The 19,102-nt window shown below is 41.4% G+C and overlaps 1 protein-coding gene across 2 annotated transcripts in view; it reads left to right on the forward strand.

Moving 5' to 3' along the window:
- grid1a (glutamate receptor, ionotropic, delta 1a) overlaps positions 1–19,102 on the forward strand; it is a 319,169-nt gene that overhangs the window by 263,423 nt on the left and 36,644 nt on the right. For both annotated transcript variants that reach the window (XM_049599667.1, XM_049599668.1), the window contains exons 6-8: positions 3,095–3,268; positions 9,980–10,141; positions 10,896–11,015. In XM_049599667.1, the coding sequence (XP_049455624.1) occupies positions 3,095–3,268; positions 9,980–10,141; positions 10,896–11,015 (456 nt within the window). The remainder of the gene's footprint in view (positions 1–3,094; positions 3,269–9,979; positions 10,142–10,895; positions 11,016–19,102) is intronic.

A 19,102-nucleotide genomic window follows, 5' to 3' on the forward strand; every position in this document is an offset into this window, starting at 1 on the left:
AATGACATTGACTGAGCAGCACAAAGAAGATAATCTGTCACCTGAACTTGATTTGTGAAAGTATTTTTGGTCGCCGGCTGTCATTGAAACATGGATGCGCTGTATTTACTCTCTCAGACATTCTGTCTGGGTGTGTTACCTGTGAGGTGCGTGATTGTGTGATAACTGTTGATTTCTGAAGGAGTATATTATGTTATGTGCGTGTGTCCGGACAGTTCAGGAGTAATGTTGTGATTCAACAAGAAGGACAGCCAAGACATACAGAGGCTGATTTATGTGTGTGCCATAGCTGTACCTGTCACCGGTCACTGTTATATATTGGACTGTGTGCGCTTTTACTGGTGTGGATGGGCAACTGATGGATGAATGTATTTGTTGTTTGTTTTGCAGTGATTTCATACTGCTGGAACTGTGATGTGCAAGGCAAATTTCCCACAAAGAAATAATCACAAACAGTATACCATTTAGATTTATAACGCTTCTCTAGTGGTTTTAAAAAATGTGAAATATATCATATTGTCTGTACTTTCTCCTCAAACAGAGGCAAAAAGGCACGTCAGCCGCTGGTCAGTGCCTCTGCAGGGTCAGGCTATGACACAAACGTCAGCCGTGATGGTGACAGAACACTTGGACTGGGTGTCACTGGAAGTTATTAGCTTGGACGTGAGGGTTCGGCTCTGTGAACCATGCGGCATAATTCATCTGATTAATGTGTCACGGCAACTCATGAATATTCATAATTTCTACCTGACTGAGTCAGAAGAAGAGTCAGAGGATAAAACCAAATGAGCTAGAATCACCTGAGGAGTGTTTTAGTCACGCTGTACACTGACGAAAGATCTGAGGAATATTGGCCCTGAGAGACAAAATCAATATAATCTGTACCACTCACCGTCAACTGGTTTTGCATTAGAAATAAAAATATGTATATGACATGAGGTATGGACATGAGAAAAGGGCAGAACTAGAAAAGGGGTTTAAAAGAAAGTTTTAGGGCCTATTTTGCTTCCAAAATACACATTTAGGTGTTAATTTTAGTTCAAATATCTGTTCTGGGAATGTAAAGAGAAGGACATATTTAAAAAGACAATGCCTTATGTACATATTTAAACAAAATTTCAGAAAACCTATAATACAAAGAAGTAATTGTCTCAATGTAAGTCATCAACTGGAGACGCTTTATGGTGATTAGGTAGACTTTTGCTAGTCACCTTTTGTGTCGTCCCTTAAATGCTAATTCAGGACAAATAATGTTGGAAAAAAGCTGGATTGACTCTCAGCTGAAATAAGAAATATATACAAAGAAAGACAAAGTAAGCGGCCAAGAGAAATTGCCAGTGAGGGAGGACAGAGACCAGCAGTAACAACAGAGGTCGATGCAAAAGGCAGAGATCAAAATATCTGATTAGGAAAAACAGAGAGGAAGCATGGATTCAGGCATGTGCCGTATCAACCGAGAGCTCGACCCGACAGTAACCTCACCACTTTATCGCTAGATAGGAACCCATTGCTTCCCGAGAGACTCGCTGTCTGCCTCGGCATTGACCACTGTCCTGCTCTGGAGACTAACAGGCCGCTTAATGTCTTATGAATATTGATCCGACCCTTCACACTGTCGATCTTTACAGACCCTGTGCACATGCATCCCCCCACAGAACAGGGCCAAGGGTCACCAGAGCTAATATTAGTATGAAGGATATACTTGAAGTGTTTATTGATTTGTTAATCAAATGTTGCTAACACATTTTTTCACTGCAATAGAATAAAGCTCATTTGGGTCTTAAAGTCCAGTTCAGATCAAAGATTCACACCAAGACAAATTGAAACAGGCAGCTACTTGCTGTGTACACCCTTCTACAATGTTCTAAACACCTGCCAGTTCACACCAATTCAACTAGATGAGACGATGTATCATCTCTATGCAACAACTCTCTGTACTTCTGTTCAGATTTGCAGCTTTTCAGGGTTATTTTGTGGCTGAATATAATTTGTTGTTTGTTAGAATATGAATGAGGATAGTGATAATGAGATACTGGCTACAGTTGCATTTGTAGTAGTTATGAAATGGTGAAAAACAGAAACAAAATGAGCATCAGATGGACTGTATTCATAATAACTATGCCATCATAATCATTGCCAATTAATCAGTCAATGAGCATGTGTGTGTGAGGGGGCATAAGCACATACAGCGAGCAGCAGCAGGAGCAACCCACCATTCGACACCGGCACACTGTGAGGACAGAAACAGAGGGCTCAGCGGGCGTAGCAAGCGAACATGCCATCTGCAATCAATTAGACTTGACCAGCGGACTTCACTACAAGCTGATTGGCTGTTGAAACAGATGACGAGTTTTACGTTCTAAAACCAGCCAAGTCGAGCTCAGAGCCAGTTCACACCACTGCAACTTTTCTCTGTGACGCTCTTAAACAGTTTGGTCTCATCTTGAAGCTTCGGTCTGAACTGGGCTTTAAAAAAAATCAATCATTCTGTGGGTTCACAAAATCAGTCTCCCTTTCATTGTCTGTGGAGCAGCTATGGTCTTTATACCCTACGACATCACAGGTTTGAGACCTACTTCTCTGGTTTCTGGCTTTAAAAAAGCTCATGTTCACAAATATTTATTGAGCTTTCATAGGCCATGGAAATAACATATTGTGACTCTGATTTTAGGTGGTTTCCCTTTAGTATACACTGGAATCATGTCCTATGAACAGCAACAAAAAAAAAAAAAAAAAAAATCTCAATATTAAGTTGAACATACAAGTTGATAATTCAAACCCAAATCAGTCGTCTCCTTACTTTCTCTCACTTTTTCTCATATCTAACTGCTCTGTGGCCCCACAATGTGACATCTGATATTTTAATTGCTTAAGAAACAGGCACAGCCAAAGCAAAACCCCTCAGAGGTTTTGTTTCTAATCCAAATTTCCACTTGGAAAAACTGCCTTTCAAAAACTGCAAATTCACGGTTTGTGTCATGATTTCCCACTGTGCAGAAATCCTGTTAAGATAATTAGTGCCTCTACACTTTACACTGAGATTAAAGGGACAGATTTGTGAAACTAAACTCCTCCTGTTGTCTTCATATTTCAGGAGGTGAGCGACGCAGACATCATGGAGCTGATCTACAGCTCTCTGGGGCGGATGACCATCATCCGTCAGATCTTCCCGTTGTGGAGAGACACCAACGTTCGCTGTATGAGGAACAATCATCGCATCTCCTCCCTGCTATGTGACCCACAGGAAGGCTACCTGCAGTCCCTGGAGGTAAAAACCACTTAAAGTTTTACTGTTAAAGCTAAAACTAAATATACAGTCTGTGGTAAAATATAGATGGTGAAAGGCAGTGGGTGGATGCATTTAGCAGATATTTTTCAGTCAAGTAACTGCAGGCATTTATGAAAAAAAAAATGACTGAAATATAGCAACACCAAATTACTTATTCTTTGATCTCAGCATAACCTTCTACCAAATTACACTGAAAACTGTTAACACATTTTTGAGTTATCCTCCTAAATGACTCAAATAAACTGGATCAAAAACAACCTCTTTGACTGAGGTTAGTTAGTGATTTATCGGGTCATGTTCATACAAGTGCCCCGACCACACACACTCACTGAAAAAATATCTTTGCAGTGGTGAAATATTTGTCACATCCAATATTTGACATTGCATTTATCACATTTATTTCAGGCTCTGCAAATAAATCCACCACAACAAAGGTTAACTTCCCAAAATACACCAAGATCTTCTTTTAGAATCATCTAACCACAAGAACACATCAGAAATTAGCATTTTACTAACAAGTGCAGCCCTCAAATCAGGTGCTGAGCAATAAAACATTAAAGACAAAAGGATTACTCCTCCTAACTGGATGCAGTGCCAACGAGCAAACATCAGATTGCTTCAGTTCTTTCCAGGGAACATGTCCTAACCAGCTGTGTGCAAGAAAAACTTGGCCTGGCTTGATATTAGCAAAGTTTTTGCACCAGCTGCTCCACCTTCAACCTCTTCCCACTGGTCAAAATCATAGCTGTATATAAAGACATACAGTTCTGTACAAGACATACAGTCCAGGGTCAAATCGACACTGCCATCCTTGACGTTTCCATTTTCCGTCCAGTCAGCAGTCAACATATATGAAAAGAGACATGTTTATGAGTTTGAGGAAAATTTAATGATTAAAACTTAATGAATAAATACATTAGACACTCATTTGTAGAGTGAAAAATAAGATATCCCCTCATTGCTCTGCAACATTGCTCGTTGTATATCTGGACAGTATTTCGTGCTCCATCTGCCAGAGTGAGCCAAGAGGTATCGGGAAGCAGAGTCACTGTCTGTGTTCAGATGGAGCGACCATACGGCCGTCGAGGTTAGGATGTGTGGACAGTTGAATCATTTCACAACCAGAAAGCGTGGATTACCAGAACACATCACAACATGGACAATTATAAAGCAGCAGCCATCAATTCAAGAGGACACAAAGAAAATGATTAAATTACAGTGCACAAATTAAAGGAGCTGATGGGATCACATTTTACTGGAGTAGTACCATGTGACATATAATTGATTATTGATTACTAGTCGATGTTGTGAGATTATGCATCATGTTCCGGGTACGGACAGGAAAATCGATGCAGATACACTTTGTGTCAGTGACAGATTTGATTTAGAACTCACATTATTCTACAATTTGCAGTGATACTAAAATTCTAGCTTTTGAGTTAAAATGGTCACCCACTGTAGGCCTGAAAGGTAGCTGTAAAAGGTTTGTACAGTCTGTGTTCAGTTTGAATGCAGCCACTTACACCGATGTCCAATGGTGACAATTTCTCAAATCAAGAAAAAGTATCAAAATTCTCAAACCGCCCACACAATTTCTTCACTGCCAATTCAAATGCTCAGTATGTTCCAAACAGTCACAGATTCAGCAACATAAGCTACTTTCAGAGGAGAATGTGAGCTTTGTGGATGGTGAATGCCCAACATGGAAGTAGCCGTATGATGGATGAGGCTGCATTTAGATTTTGACTAGTGGCAAGGTTGTGTTTTTCTTGTTATTTTATCCCTTTTGCTGCGAGTATTTATAGGATGGCTGTGCTTTAGCAACAACCCGCATGTTTCATCCACCTTCTCCAGCAGCCAACAGGAGGGACACTTGTTATCAACAGGACTGACAGAACCACAGAGTAGAGAAGCACAATGTGGCCGTTTTTTCATGCCTTGTACAGCACATGTTCTATAAGGGGTTATGAGCGTGAGTCCTGCTTTATCACACATTTTCAGTTTTAGTAATGACTGTGCAGCATACAGCCATGGTGTAGGACAGTATAGACAAGCATCTGCCAAGTGCCATATGAATACAAATATTAACAGATTATGTATGCAGCTGAATATAGATTAAACTCCCAAGATAAGGCAATTATGAGGGACGTGAATGTCCATGAATATAAATAACTAAAGCTCAGTGTGACTGGGGAATATACAGTATCTCACATAAGTGAGTACACCCCTCCCATTTTTGCAAATATTTCATTATATCTTTTCATGGGACAACACTATAGAAATGACACTTTGATATAACTTAAAGTAGTCAGTGTACAGCTTGTATAGTAGCATAGATTTACCTTCCTCTGAAAATTACTCAAAACACAGCCATCAACATCTAAACAGCTGGCAACATAAGTGAGTTCACCCCACAGTGAACATGTCCAAATTGTGCCTGAAGTGTCAATATTTTGTGTGCCAACCATTATTATCTAGCACTGCCTTAACCCTTTTGGGCATGGAATTCACCAGAGCTCACAGGTTGCTTCAGGAATGCTCTCCCACTCCTCCATGATGACATCATGGAGTAGATGGATGTGAAACACCTTGCGCTCCTCCACCTTCAGCTTGAGGATGCCCCACAGGTGCACAGGTGAGTTTAGGGCTGGATACATACTTGGCCAGTCCATCACCTTCACCTTCAGCTTCTTCAGCAAGGCAGTTGTCATTGACTAGGTGTGTTTTGGGTCATTATCATTTTGGAAAACTTGATAATGAAGACTTGCAGCTCAGTTTCTGAAGAGGGGCGATCATGCTCTGCTCTGAATTCATGTTTACCTAAATGAACCGAGCTCCCCAGAGCATGCAGCCCCAAACCATGATGCTGCCACCACTATACTTGACTGTAAGCAAGGGACAGTTGTCTTGGTGCTCTTCAGGTGCCACACATGCTGAAAGAGCACCAAGACAACTGTCCCTTGCTTACAGTCAAGTATAGTGGTGGCAGCATCATGGTTTGGGGCTGCATGAGTGCTGCTGGCTCTGGGGAGCTCGGTTCATTTAGGGAAACATGAATTCAGAGCAGAGCATGATCGCCCCTCTTCAGAAACTGAGCTGTAATGCAGTTTTCCAACATGATAATGACCCAAAACACACCTAGGAGATGACATCTGCCTTGCTGAGGAAGCTGAAGGTGAAGGTGATGGACTGGCCAAGTATGTATCCAGCCCTAAACTCACCTGTGCACCTGTGGGGCATCCTCAAGCTGAAGGTGGAGGAGCGCAAGGTGTTTCACATCCATCTACTCCATGATGTCATCATGGAGGAGTGGGAGAGCATTCCTGAAGCAACCTGTGAGCTCTGGTGAATTCCATGCCCAAAAGGGTTAAGGCAGTGCTAGATAATAATGGTTGGCACACAAAATATTGACACTTCAGGCACAATTTGGACATGTTCACTGTGGGGTGAACTCACTTATGTTGCCAGCTGTTTAGATGTTGATGGCTGTGTTTTGAGTAATTTTCAGAGGAAGGTAAATCTATACTACTATACAAGCTGTGCACTGACTACTTTAAGTTATATCAAAGTGTCATTTCTATAGTTTTGTCCCATGAAAAGATATAATCAAATATTTGCAAAAATGGGAGGGGTGTACTCACTTATGTGAGATACTGTATCTGGCAGAACAGAGTCCAGTATTGTTTTACGGTAAATATAAGCTTGTATTTTATTGACATGCAGATCTACTCTAAACTGAATACATTCAAATTGTAGACAGCTTAAAACAATATAGTATTTGTTTATAAGCTACTTTGACATCTGTGGCTGTACTAGACTTAAATTACGTCAGTCGAATCAGATTTGGATGTTTAATACAAATATTCGACTATTTGTTCCTGGGGTTTTTTTTGTTTGTTTTTTTGTTTTTTTTTTTTACTTAAAGAGTTTGAGAGTTTGAACAAGGTTTGGCAGGACATAATATTGGCTTAGTAAACAAGCCAAGTTAGCCCTCCAAGCTAATGTGTGCTAACTATGCTAACGACGGATTGGAAATGTGCATCAATTTTTTGCCAAAACAAGATATCAAACCAAAGCCAGAGACTATCGTATTAAGTTACTGTGAGCTTACAGTTATTGTTTCAAAGCAGGAGACAGAAAGTAATGTTATCTCAGAGCTTGACGGGGCAAAGCCTCTCTCCCTCTGGGCAGCTGCCTCTGTCTCACTCAGACTCACCCTGGGTCTGGGTCAGCAGCTGCCTGTACCACAGAGCAGCATTAAAGAAGAATGCTCATTCAGCAGCTTTCCCAAATGTAGGGTTAACTGCACACTTACTGACCTATAAAAAAAAGCTACAACTAACACCTCGTGGTTGTAGGCTTCTGCTAACCCGTCAAGTTGCAGTTACACTTTGCATCCATGTCTGTGAAAACATGCTTCACACACACCTACCCCCCGACAGTAAAGAGGATCTGTGCGCTCAGCACAGTTTCGAAGTGGACGCCCAAGATTAGTGTCACCAATTCAGTATCAGACCAAATGTCTCCCCTTCTCTAATGGCCAAAAACACATTTTGGTAGATTGTTATGATGTCACAGTGAAGTTGATCTTTGACCTTTTGAATATAAAATATCATCACCTCATCATTTTATCCTATATATAGATATTTTGACCACCAAATTCTAATCAGTGCATTCTTAAGTCCAAGTGGACGTTTGTGCCTAATTTGAGAAAAGTATCTCAGGTGTTCTTTAGATACCCCATTCAAAAGAATGTGACAAACCAGGTCACTGTGACCTTGACCTTTCACCTTTGACCATTAAATTCTAATAAGCCAATCCTTGACTCATAGTAAAGATTTTTGCCAAATTTGAAGACATTCCCTTGATGTGTTTTTGAGATGATATGTTCACGAGAATGAGACAGATGCAAGGTCGCACTGATCTTGACCTTTGACCATCAAAATCTAATCAGTTCATCCTCAACTCAGAGTGGACGTTTGTGCCATATTTGAAACAAATCCCTGAAGGCATTCTTGAGATATCACATTCACGAGAATGGGAGGGACGGACAACACGTAAAACATTATGCCTATGGCCATGGCTATCATCAGCACAGAGGTATAAATAACGACTGCTCGGCATGAAGGATCTCAGTCGATGGAGGGGTCTCCAACTGATGATTTCAATCTTGGACTCTCAGCAGGCAGCCCTAGAGATAAAACAAGCTTAACAAAGGCTCCCATTGTGGAAAGTACTGTATGCTCTAAAAGAGATTATGCTATCTATGATTTGCATTAAGGATTTGCCAACCAGGAGCCGAACCTAAGGTAAATTCTGTATGACAATGAGAGTCAATAAAGGAAGCTATGCCCTTCAGCACCATCACAGCTTTGCTATCTATCTAACACAATGTAATTCCCTTCTTTGGGTCTTCATAGTAACCTTGTTCATCCTGCCACTTATTACTTTCTATAGTGAGTTATAAGCACCTCCTTACACCTCTTAGTCTTTTCTTTTGCTCAATCCATCTGGAGTGCGATGGCTGTGTTCCCTGTAGCTCTATTGAAATGTTCATTTTCCTTTTTATCCATACTCCGGACAGATGGCAAAACCATGTGGCGTGTGCACCCACAGTTCTCAATAATTCACATGAAAGAGGGTTAAATATCGGGTAATGGCAGTTTAAGCATTCATCAGAATAGTTAAAGACTGAGGAGATCGCAGTGCTCCTCCTGCACTAATCTCTTTCACAAGCCATCAGCTGTGGTGTAACCTCAGATATCCAGAGCTACTGTGTTGCATTACATCTGGACTTTGCCTCTGACTCAGTGACCTTGAGGCAAGTGAACTTGACTTGTGTGATGTCTTACCACTGGGAGGCTTGGACTGAAATCTAAAGGTGTCATGAACTGACTGCCTGGAGTGGCAGCAAGTATTGCTTGCATGGATCTCCTACTGTGGGAGAATTTGACTTGACTTGACCCAGCGGACCTATCAAATCCACTGTCACACCACGACAGGAGGGGTAGACGTGATTCTTGACAGGGTGCACTGCAGTCAGAGGGAGACAGACTGATGGCAGCTCTGAAATTCATTTGACGGAGGATGATTGAACCAGAAATAATTTCTGTTTTGCCACTCTTGATTTCAGATCACACCTTTGCCTCTTGTTGTATAATGCATATCGTTTCACCTGCTGCAGGGAGTACAATTCCATGCTTGTTCAACAAATCATCCTCAGAAAGTTTCCTGCAGTTGAAACATTTGGACAGTCGAGCGAGGCTGCCGCTGACTTCACTGTTTCATCCCTCAGAGTTGTAACGAAGAAAGAAACTGGATCTTCATCTTGACACCAAACGACAGCCATAACATTGACAGACACAATAAAAGAAAGCTGCTCACCAGTTGTCCCAATGCTTTCCATTCTCTCTCCGAGCAAGGAGACAAGCTTTTATTCCCCACTGAGATTTTTTTATTTCACCATCAAACCTCACAGCATCAGACTGAAAGACAAGTGCTTTTGTGTCACTGCATCTTTCACAAGGGTTCACCGTGGGGCTGTGTGATATTTCTTGGAGCCCAGAAAACTAATATTTATCCTGTTTGTTGCATACAGAGTTTGCGTTCTGTTCTCTGATGCACTGCACAAACAATAACAACAAAATCTGAGAATACATTTACTGAAATTGCTTGTTTTTCCTCCAACAGGTGTCCAATCTCTACCTGTATGACAGCGTGTTGATGCTTGCCAACGCCTTCTACAGAAAGCTGGAGGACAGGAAGTGGCACAGTATGGCCAGCCTTAACTGCATGAGGAAGTCCACCAAGCCATGGAACGGAGGATGGTCTATGCTGGACACCATCCAAAAGGTATTTGAGTCTGCATAATTCTGCCATGGATGATTAAATAAATAGTCATGTACAAAAAAGCACATCTAAGAATTTATGAGAAGCATCAGTAAAAAGGTTTATACAGTCCAAACAGACTTTGGATCCCTGCTGAAAACTCTCATCAGATTCGTGTTGCGTTACTTTAAAAATGCCCTAAAGGAAGCTGATGATTAAATGTGATGTCCAGGTTTGGTCTCACGTCGGATTCATGGCAGATTCTTGACTTTGATCTCTTGGACTGAACATAAACTAAATTAAATGTATTTGATTCCCATCACAATTCATACATATTTCAATACTGCATCAGAATATATCATGAAAGGTAATTTTACCTCGCCATCAAAATATCATTTGTCTAGAATAATCTAAATTCTCTTTGATAACCTTGCACTGTACTTACAAGCCTGGGTGAATGAGTGTAAGAGTCAAAGGATAAATGCATAAATCATACGGTGAAATTGGAGGTGAACAGCAGTGAAAACTCTCCTTTATGAAACACTGCAGAATGTCACATTTCTTCACAAAGATACTCAAGTAATTAAATCAGTAGTAATTAAACTGAATTTTACTAGATTGTGATGATAAATATAATGTACATATTGTAGTTTACTGTGTGTGTACTAATTAGTGCTCACTTCCTTTGCCTACACTTGTAGAAACATAAAAAGGAAAGGAAATAAATCACTGTGTTGTGACATCTTGCACAGTAACTACTTTCTGTTTGTTGTCACAGGGACGGATCAGTGGCCTGACAGGAATGATGGACTTCCGCGCTGAAGGATCTAATTCCCATGTGCAATTTGAGATTCTTGGAACCAGCTATAGTGAGACATTTGGGAAAGATGTGAAACGGGTCAGTCCAGAATATTTTATATATACATACATATGTGTTTTGTCGTCACCTCTGTGGACACTTACTAAGTATCTATGAATAGATTAATATGAAAAATAGGAATTATTTGCCAATACTTTTATGTGATCTCCAGTAGCTCAGCAATTCAGTAAAGGTGGCTCTTTTTTCACTCCTTTCAGTATGTCAGAAATAACCGTGTAGCGTGCTATTTGTTAGCGTAATATATTCGCAGCAGGGTGCCTCACCTTTCCCATTTCAAAGAGTTAAGCAACTGTGCCATGCCTCAGTTATATACCGTATGCATTAGACCACAGGCCATTTGATGAGAGCTTCTGCACAGAACTTCATTTTAGAAGCTTTTTGTTGGATGATGCGATTTTGCACGGACTTACATAACTGTCCATTCTGTAGGTGTTGAGGAAACAGCAGGTACTGTGAAACCGCTGATGAAAATAGCTTTCCTTAGACATTGTCTTGATGTGACCACTTACTGTGTGCAGAGAGAAATAAAAGTGAAATTAGATTTTTTTCTCATTTTCTCAAAGCCCCCCTGCAAACCTCTTAAGTGTAGGTACTCAATTGCAGTCCTTAAGAGCTGCTGTCCTGCAGCTTTCAGTTAATCTCTAATAGTTTATTATCCAGTACATGCCAAATGTGTGTGATCAACTACCAGGGAGGCAAAAAGACCTGCAGGACACCTGTCCTCCAGGATCAGAATTTAGTACCACGTCCTCTAGAAATCCCAGGGGTCCTTGGAGTGCCTGACAGGAATGAATACTGAATAGAAAGGCTTCCAACAGTCTTTTGTTTTTGCATGTCCTATGTCTTCATAGACCAGTGCCTCTCAGTCTTAATCCTCAGGATCCAAAGCCTTGCTGTTTTTTTTCTTTCTGGGATGTCAGGTGAATGCAATTAACTTAGTCGTAGGACTGAGAATCAGCTGTCCTCTGATCTCAGAGAACCACAGCCACAGGGCTTAACATTTGACAGTGAGGTGTCAGGTATCAGGGTGCCCTCTACTGGAGCTCCTGAATTAACCAGATCAGCCTGCTATAATCTTCCATTTCACCACACCAACAACCCTGGCTTGGATGTGTCACAACCTGGGGGATGGGATAAATAAAATGTGTGCTTCTTGCTATTATCTTCACTCACAAACAAGATGCATTTGTCTCTGTGAAAATAAAACATACCCTTTCCACTTTGCCTTGACTATTGTCAGGATATGTGTGATCTGTGGCTACGTGTCGTGCATAGACATTTTAAAAATAACGAGCAGGCTATGTATATGAGCTGACCCTGTAGTCTTTACTGAGAGACTTGTCTGATCTCTGAATGTTGCAGAGCTGAAGTGAGATATTGAGAGCATTATTTATGCACTCTTCTCTTAGCTGTAATGTGTTTGTCGCTGCGGATGTCCTGATTCAGTCAGGGACTCCTTGCAGAATGAAGAGGAATCGAGTTTCTTGGCAATCTATGTAGAGCAGGACTGACCAGAAGCGGTAATGAAGATTTAATCACCACTCAGCCTAACTGAAATCATGAAGCCAATTCATCATAATGTGGCCATTAGCATTAGCAAGGAAGAGGCGCGCGACATCCAGAGCCATGTGTTTACACGCACACACAGGAACATCCGTACACTTTCATATCCACCAGCAGAGTCGCACATTTAGACACAGCAAGACACACACAAACAATGGTGCCCCGAAGCACACTGACACACAAACATGTTTTGTACACATGGTTTTGGAGCTGGGACTTGGATGCAGCGAGGCAAACAGACAGCAGAGGCCAGGGTGCACACTAACATGTGGGCACTTGTATCTCAAAGTCATTAGAGGCAGAAGGGGACAGCAAGGCCAGATAATGGGATGCCGAATGCATTCTGTGCTGCTGTTCATTACCTGGCATGCCTGTCTGTATGTCTGCCTACTACTTGGCAGAACCATTCACTGTGAGAAAATGTACCTCTCCCCTCTGTTGCTCTATAATAGGATGTTTATATATATATTCAGCATGTTTCTTGCTGCACGTCGTGTAAAACTGATGTCCATCAAGAAAGGCCGCACCATTACGTGGTTTCCGCTGCAGTGTGCGATAATGGCATGTCATGTCTGTGTTTGCGAGTGGAGTGTAACAGTGATTGCATGTCGAACTCTCCCCCCACCCAACCTGCATCCACCCCTCAGAGCCATCCTCATTTTGTCCCTCTCTCCTCCCTCTTATCTTTTCCTTTCATCTCATCTCTCATCCTCCCCATCCTGTCCTCTCCGCTCCCCTCTTCTCTTCTTCCCTTACCCTTTCTCCCCATTTTTCAGCCCTGGTTTCCTCCCTCTCCATCATCGTTTATCTGCATTCAGTCCATTTTCTCCCCAGCCTGATGGCTCTTAGATGAGGCGTCTTTCTGGTTAGAAACTGTAATGAAGACTGAAATACTATTTCCTGGATGGCTACTGTGAGTTTTCCCCACCATCCAGTGCTGCTGCAGAGTGATCGATGCTGTTGTTGTTGTTTTGGTTTCCCAGTTTGCTCTTATTGATGTGTCAGCTCGTCTCTAAGCAGATATTGCTAATGACTTCCAGCTTGCACAAAGCTCTTCATAGGGAAAAGTCAATTCATTTGAATGTAATTGTTCCTCCTAGCCAAGCATCTTGCATGCATCATGCAGTAGTTATCTCTCAGACGTGTCCACAGTAGCAGCACTGCCATTATTGTATTATTCAAAATCACATTTTTAGTGACATTTGTTCTATTCTATTGCAAAAAAAATCATCCTAATGCTGCATGTCTGTTTGATGTAGTGCACGGTCTCTGAAATGGGCAGCTCCACTTCCCATCGTTCAATTTTCTGGTCACAAAGTGCGTGAAAATACATTTTGAATAAAAGTGTAATATAAAGGTATATAGTGCGTCACACATGCTGTATGTTGGCATTCCTAAATAGCCTAGCCTGTGGTGGAAACAATATATGGTCTAGCTGCCTGAGACCTGTGACAGCACCATTAGCCTTAGAAATAGACGAAGTGAAAAACACCCTTAATTTTAAAAGTCAAAAGAAAATCTGCCACTGTCAGTACAATGTGTTAAATTTAACAGACTCTGGATTTCTTGTTGCTCATTACATGCATCCTGCCACTTTCTCCCAGGTAGCCAAAATGGATTTCTCATAAGCACCCTTAATCTGGCACATCTGGTAGCAAGATCTTTGCCAGATTTAAAGGATAACACACGCGCAAGCATCCGTCCACTTCTGTTTGCCAACACTGGCCCAAAGCTCGTCCAAGTACAGCTAACTGGAGCTGATTTTACCCCAAATAAGCCCAACTCCATACCCCCCAAAACCTGGCCAATTCTAGCAGCCATGTATTGACCAGAGCAGACTCGTATTTGGTCCACAGCACAGATCCAAGTGTGCTCACATTTGGTTGCTATCATCCATGCTGGTTTGATAAAAGGACAGATTGTCTTATTGGCCATCATCACCCCTTCAACCAGTGATGGTGTGTGTATTCAGCAGCGGAGGTCGAGGTCACATAAGCTCCATGTTGCATGTTGCGTCTTCCAAACTGCAGTCGTTTGAGGCTGATGTATTTGTCCTATTTCTTAATCCTATTTCTCACTGGCTCATGAAGCTGAAATGGCATTAAATAGTCTCTGGGGGTGCTTCTCTCTTGCCAACAATAGATCTACAGGGGGTTGATGGGGCTGTTGATCTAATGATTAATTTGCCAGGCACAGATTTCTAGCTTTTAGAAACTTATTTCTGGCTTCTGCAGTTTTTTTGAAACCTCCCCATCCTGCTGGGATTTTCACCTGCAGCAAGATAAAGCACAGCACTGCGAGGCAGCCTCTTCGCAAGCCAAAAATATTTTCATTACTCTATTTCACAAATTTGCACCATTATACAGTAATATATCCATATTCAATTTAGCAGTGTGGAAAACCGTATTAGACTGGTCAAGTTATTTTGCCACAGATAATTAAATGACAGCAACATTTTGAAACATGGTAACACTGTAATATGTTGGACTGTAATTGTGTGCGAATTGCAGCCTTTTCTCACAGCCTGCATTAAAAGCATAAAGCATTAAAATGTCAGCTCCCACTTATAGTTGTTCCTGCCGCCACACTAGCAAAAGTAAAAACCTCTTGAGAGTCTCAAGTAAGCAGATGAAACGTGTGTGATCTTTCTCCACGTGGCTTAATTTATTCTTTCTCATGTGCTCAGATCCACCTGGAAAACAATCGAACAAATGTTACCAACCTTGTCATCATCCAGTTCACTTAAAATGCACATCACCGCCCACAGTACCTGGTCTTTGTTGCTCTCGCCTCATGAAGTGCAGTAAAGAAAATCATTTTCAGTTCACAGGTGGATAAGATTTGTTGGAAGCAAATTCAGTAATTCACTTTTTCTGAGATAGCTGGCAAGATGCAGCCTTATCAGTGTCATGTGCTCACTTTTAGACTGCAGCTCCTTTTTCTGGAGCCGACAGCCAGGGCTCTTTCTCCGTCTTTCAGCGTGGCTTGTATACCTTTTTTAAGCAACATGATAATCAAAGCTAAAAACAGTGTAGATGGAGGATAAGTCTGGCTGCAGTATGCTGCACTGAATTAACTACTGATACAGATAATGTGTTTTCTCCATGAGGACACATTGTATTTAAAAGCTAGTGTATATATTGGGGATTTGTTCAGTAAATAAATGCAGGAATGAAGGAAAACAGGATAAAATGTGATCATCCAGAGCTTTCATTTTCATGGTATAGATTTTTTTATTGCGTTTCCTCTGAGTCATTTCATCTCATTTCCTCTCTTCATGTCCTTTACCTCTAGTCTCTTCTAAATTGTGCAGGTTTTATTTGTTTTACTTTTTCTGATAGAGTGGTTTAAAGCGAGTCCTGCCTCACATTGCCTGTTATAAGTTAGAGTGATCGATCTGCACCATGTTGGCCCACCTCATCTCCAGTACATCCAGACGGATGAGAGACAACTTGTTCAAATAGACAGTAAATAAGGCAGGTGGTTACAATGACATATATGTTTAGCACACACGAGCACGCTTAGTCTTGTCAATCCAGTCGGTGTGTCAGACATAAGCGTTTGGGTCAGTAAGAAGCTGGGTGGCATGATGGGCTTGTCGATATGTAAGCACCTGATGAGCTGGGAGAAAAAGAAGTGGGAGAGCAGCGACTTGCTCAGACTATAGTTTCATGTTCATAATGGTGCAGTTTAAATGTTTCCATGAGAGAGTATTCCAAGAGAGCAGAGTGATTTCTATAAGATTTTCAGGAGATACTGTAATTGAGACGGTTGCTGTGCTATAAATCGAGGGCTATTTGACTTCCATCCCTTTGTCGTCTTCAAGTGGTCATTGGCATTTACTCAGCCCCATTACAGATGATTATTTTAGGGTATTGAGCATCATAGCGATTAACTAAATAGCAGTCCTGTTATTTTTGTGACTTTTTGGACGGGATATTCCTAAATCTCGTTAGCTCAATACCCTCCATTGTGCTAGAGGATAAAAACAAAGCATATAGCTACAGAAAGAAGCAATTGAGTGTTTTGATCGCATTTACAGTAGGTACACTCTTGGCGACTGATTTCTTTTTTTTTTTAAAGATTTTTTTTGGGGGGGGGGCATTTTTTGGGCCTTTAATGGACAGGACAGTTAAGTGTGAAAGGAGGAGAGAGAGAGGGGATGACATGCAGCAAAGGGCCGCAGGCTGGACTCGAACCCGGGCCGCTGCAGCAACAGCCTTATACATGGGGCGCCTGCTCTACCACTCAGCCACCGACGCCCCTTGGTGACTGATTTCTGTGCATATTTATAGGAAGACTATCTAAAACTTAAATCCTCAATGAGCTGACACTTCAAAGAAAGAAGCAAGAAAAAAAACTTTTGAAGAGATTTGGCGTCAAGCAAGAAAACTATTTTCACTTTCATGTATCGTTAAGCATATTTCCTATAATACATCCATCCTCTGTCGAAATATGCATCTGGTTTCAGCGTCACGTCCTTGAAAAGCTGGTATTCAAAGATCACAGTACGTCCGGTTGAAATGTTTCTTGTTCATATGCAGGCGGTTTGACTCTGCTGTATGTATTGTTTGTGACCTTCCCAGTGGCGTGCTGGTGTGCAAAGCTCTGTGAAGTAGAAGTGTTCCTCTTTAGTGTTCTTCAGTTTACAGAGCAGAGATTGCTCTGTGTTTTTCACCGAGGACGAAGTTGCTCATGGAGAAAATAGTCCCCTGTGAGGCAGGCAACGCAGACTGACATTTTGCCCCTGCACACACAAACACACGGACACAAACACAGGCCAGACACAGTCTCCACATTCACAGATGAACAAGTAGACAAGCGATTAGATTGTGCACCGCTCGCCTACAGAATTGTTGTATTGTATCAACACATTTTTCTGAGCAAAGTGCAGGGCAGCAAAAGGTTTAAGGTGCACAAAAGGATGTAAATACAAACTGCAGAGCCGTATTTATATATTTACAACAAGCAGCTCCGTGACTAACTGATCTCCACATCGTTGACATGCACACAGTGCTCCAATAAAGACCCTTAGAAGGCACATTTCATGAGTGACATCCTAAATGGGGAGAAAATAGTTTATGTACACCCACATAAGGTGGGAGGTTATAAACATGATTCACTAGCAGTTTGCAGTGAAGCTATACATAGCTGTGTAACTCTTAAGACTGAGTATTCGGAGGATCACCTGCTCTGCAGATGGCTTGTGGAGAACAAAAGATTTACCAGAGAAGTTTCTGCAAGTTCCTTTCATTGCCTCGCATGCTTCTGTTTCATTCACAGTTGAAAGCCTGTGTTGGTGCTTTGTGTATCTGTAGTAATTGTTTTCTCTTGATTGTATAATCGTTCCCCTTTGCAAATAGTGACAGAGATTTATGTTTGTTCATTTTGTTTTTCTCATCAATCTCCACTGGTAGTCAAATGGAACATCACAAGAATACAAAATTGTGTTTATTTTAGAAACATAAAGACAATATGCTCAGCTTTTTTGGCTCTGATATATCCAGGCTCAAACTCAACTGCCTACGACCAATCAAGTAAAATGGCAAAAGGGCCCCTACATTTCATGAAGCGAGAGTTCAAAGTTAAGGACAGGACTTATGATGAAATCTTGAAGCTTAAAAATATTTCTACTCCTGTTCATGGTTTTGATCTCCGGTACCTTTTTCCACTTAATATTGAATGAAACGTCCAGATCCATCTTCTCAAGGGGCCAAATCTTTCAGCATTTTGTATAAACCTTCCCTCACTGCTGAGAAGTGAGTCATATAAACGGCCTATTAAGATTCAGCTGGATATAATTGTGCCAAAATGAGACACGTGTGCTGATTCTCCTAGTCAGAAATTACCTCGTTTGAACTCGAGCTGTGACAGGTTGGCAGCAAATGATTATATTTAAATATAAGCTGTTATATTTAGTCAACTGATTTAGGAGAAATGACAGGTAACAAAATGTGACTGTGATACATCCTGTTAGTCAGAGGACCACAGCGATCCAAAATAAAAACAAAAAAAGCCAGAACAAAAACAAAACATAAATTTGCATGGATATATTAATGAGTGATTTAACAAACCAAATTAAGAAAAACAAAATGCAAATTCTCTCCGGTTGTTGTGGAGTACAATGTGTTTCTGTGGGAAAGGTACCTGGATGAGGCTCCTGCCGACAAGGCACGTGTGCTGCAGACGGAGGTGCGCTGTAGCCAGAGCGGCCTGTTGTTTGGCCTAGAGCCACCATTCTTGTCCTGTCAGCTCACATCTCATTGACCACTCCAAATGGTGTGTCAGATCCCTGAGAATCCTTGTCCAGTTCGCAGCACTGATTAAGAATTTAACAAACATCAGCTTCACAAACCTGAGGCATGGCTCAGAACGTTGACGGGGTGGAATGAGAGTTTTAAAGATGAGGGATAGTTTAGATTCAAGAAACAAACTCAAACTGTCTGAAATTGTATCTGTTTGATTTGAATTCTGCAGTTTTGACATGAGTGTGATATCTGCATTATTTAACATTGTACTTCTGCTCCGCCCTCTCCTTCCTC

Source organism: Epinephelus fuscoguttatus, linkage group LG16 (genome assembly GCF_011397635.1).
Source record: "Epinephelus fuscoguttatus linkage group LG16, E.fuscoguttatus.final_Chr_v1".
In the NCBI taxonomy this organism is placed as follows: Eukaryota; Metazoa; Chordata; class Actinopteri; order Perciformes; family Serranidae; genus Epinephelus; species Epinephelus fuscoguttatus.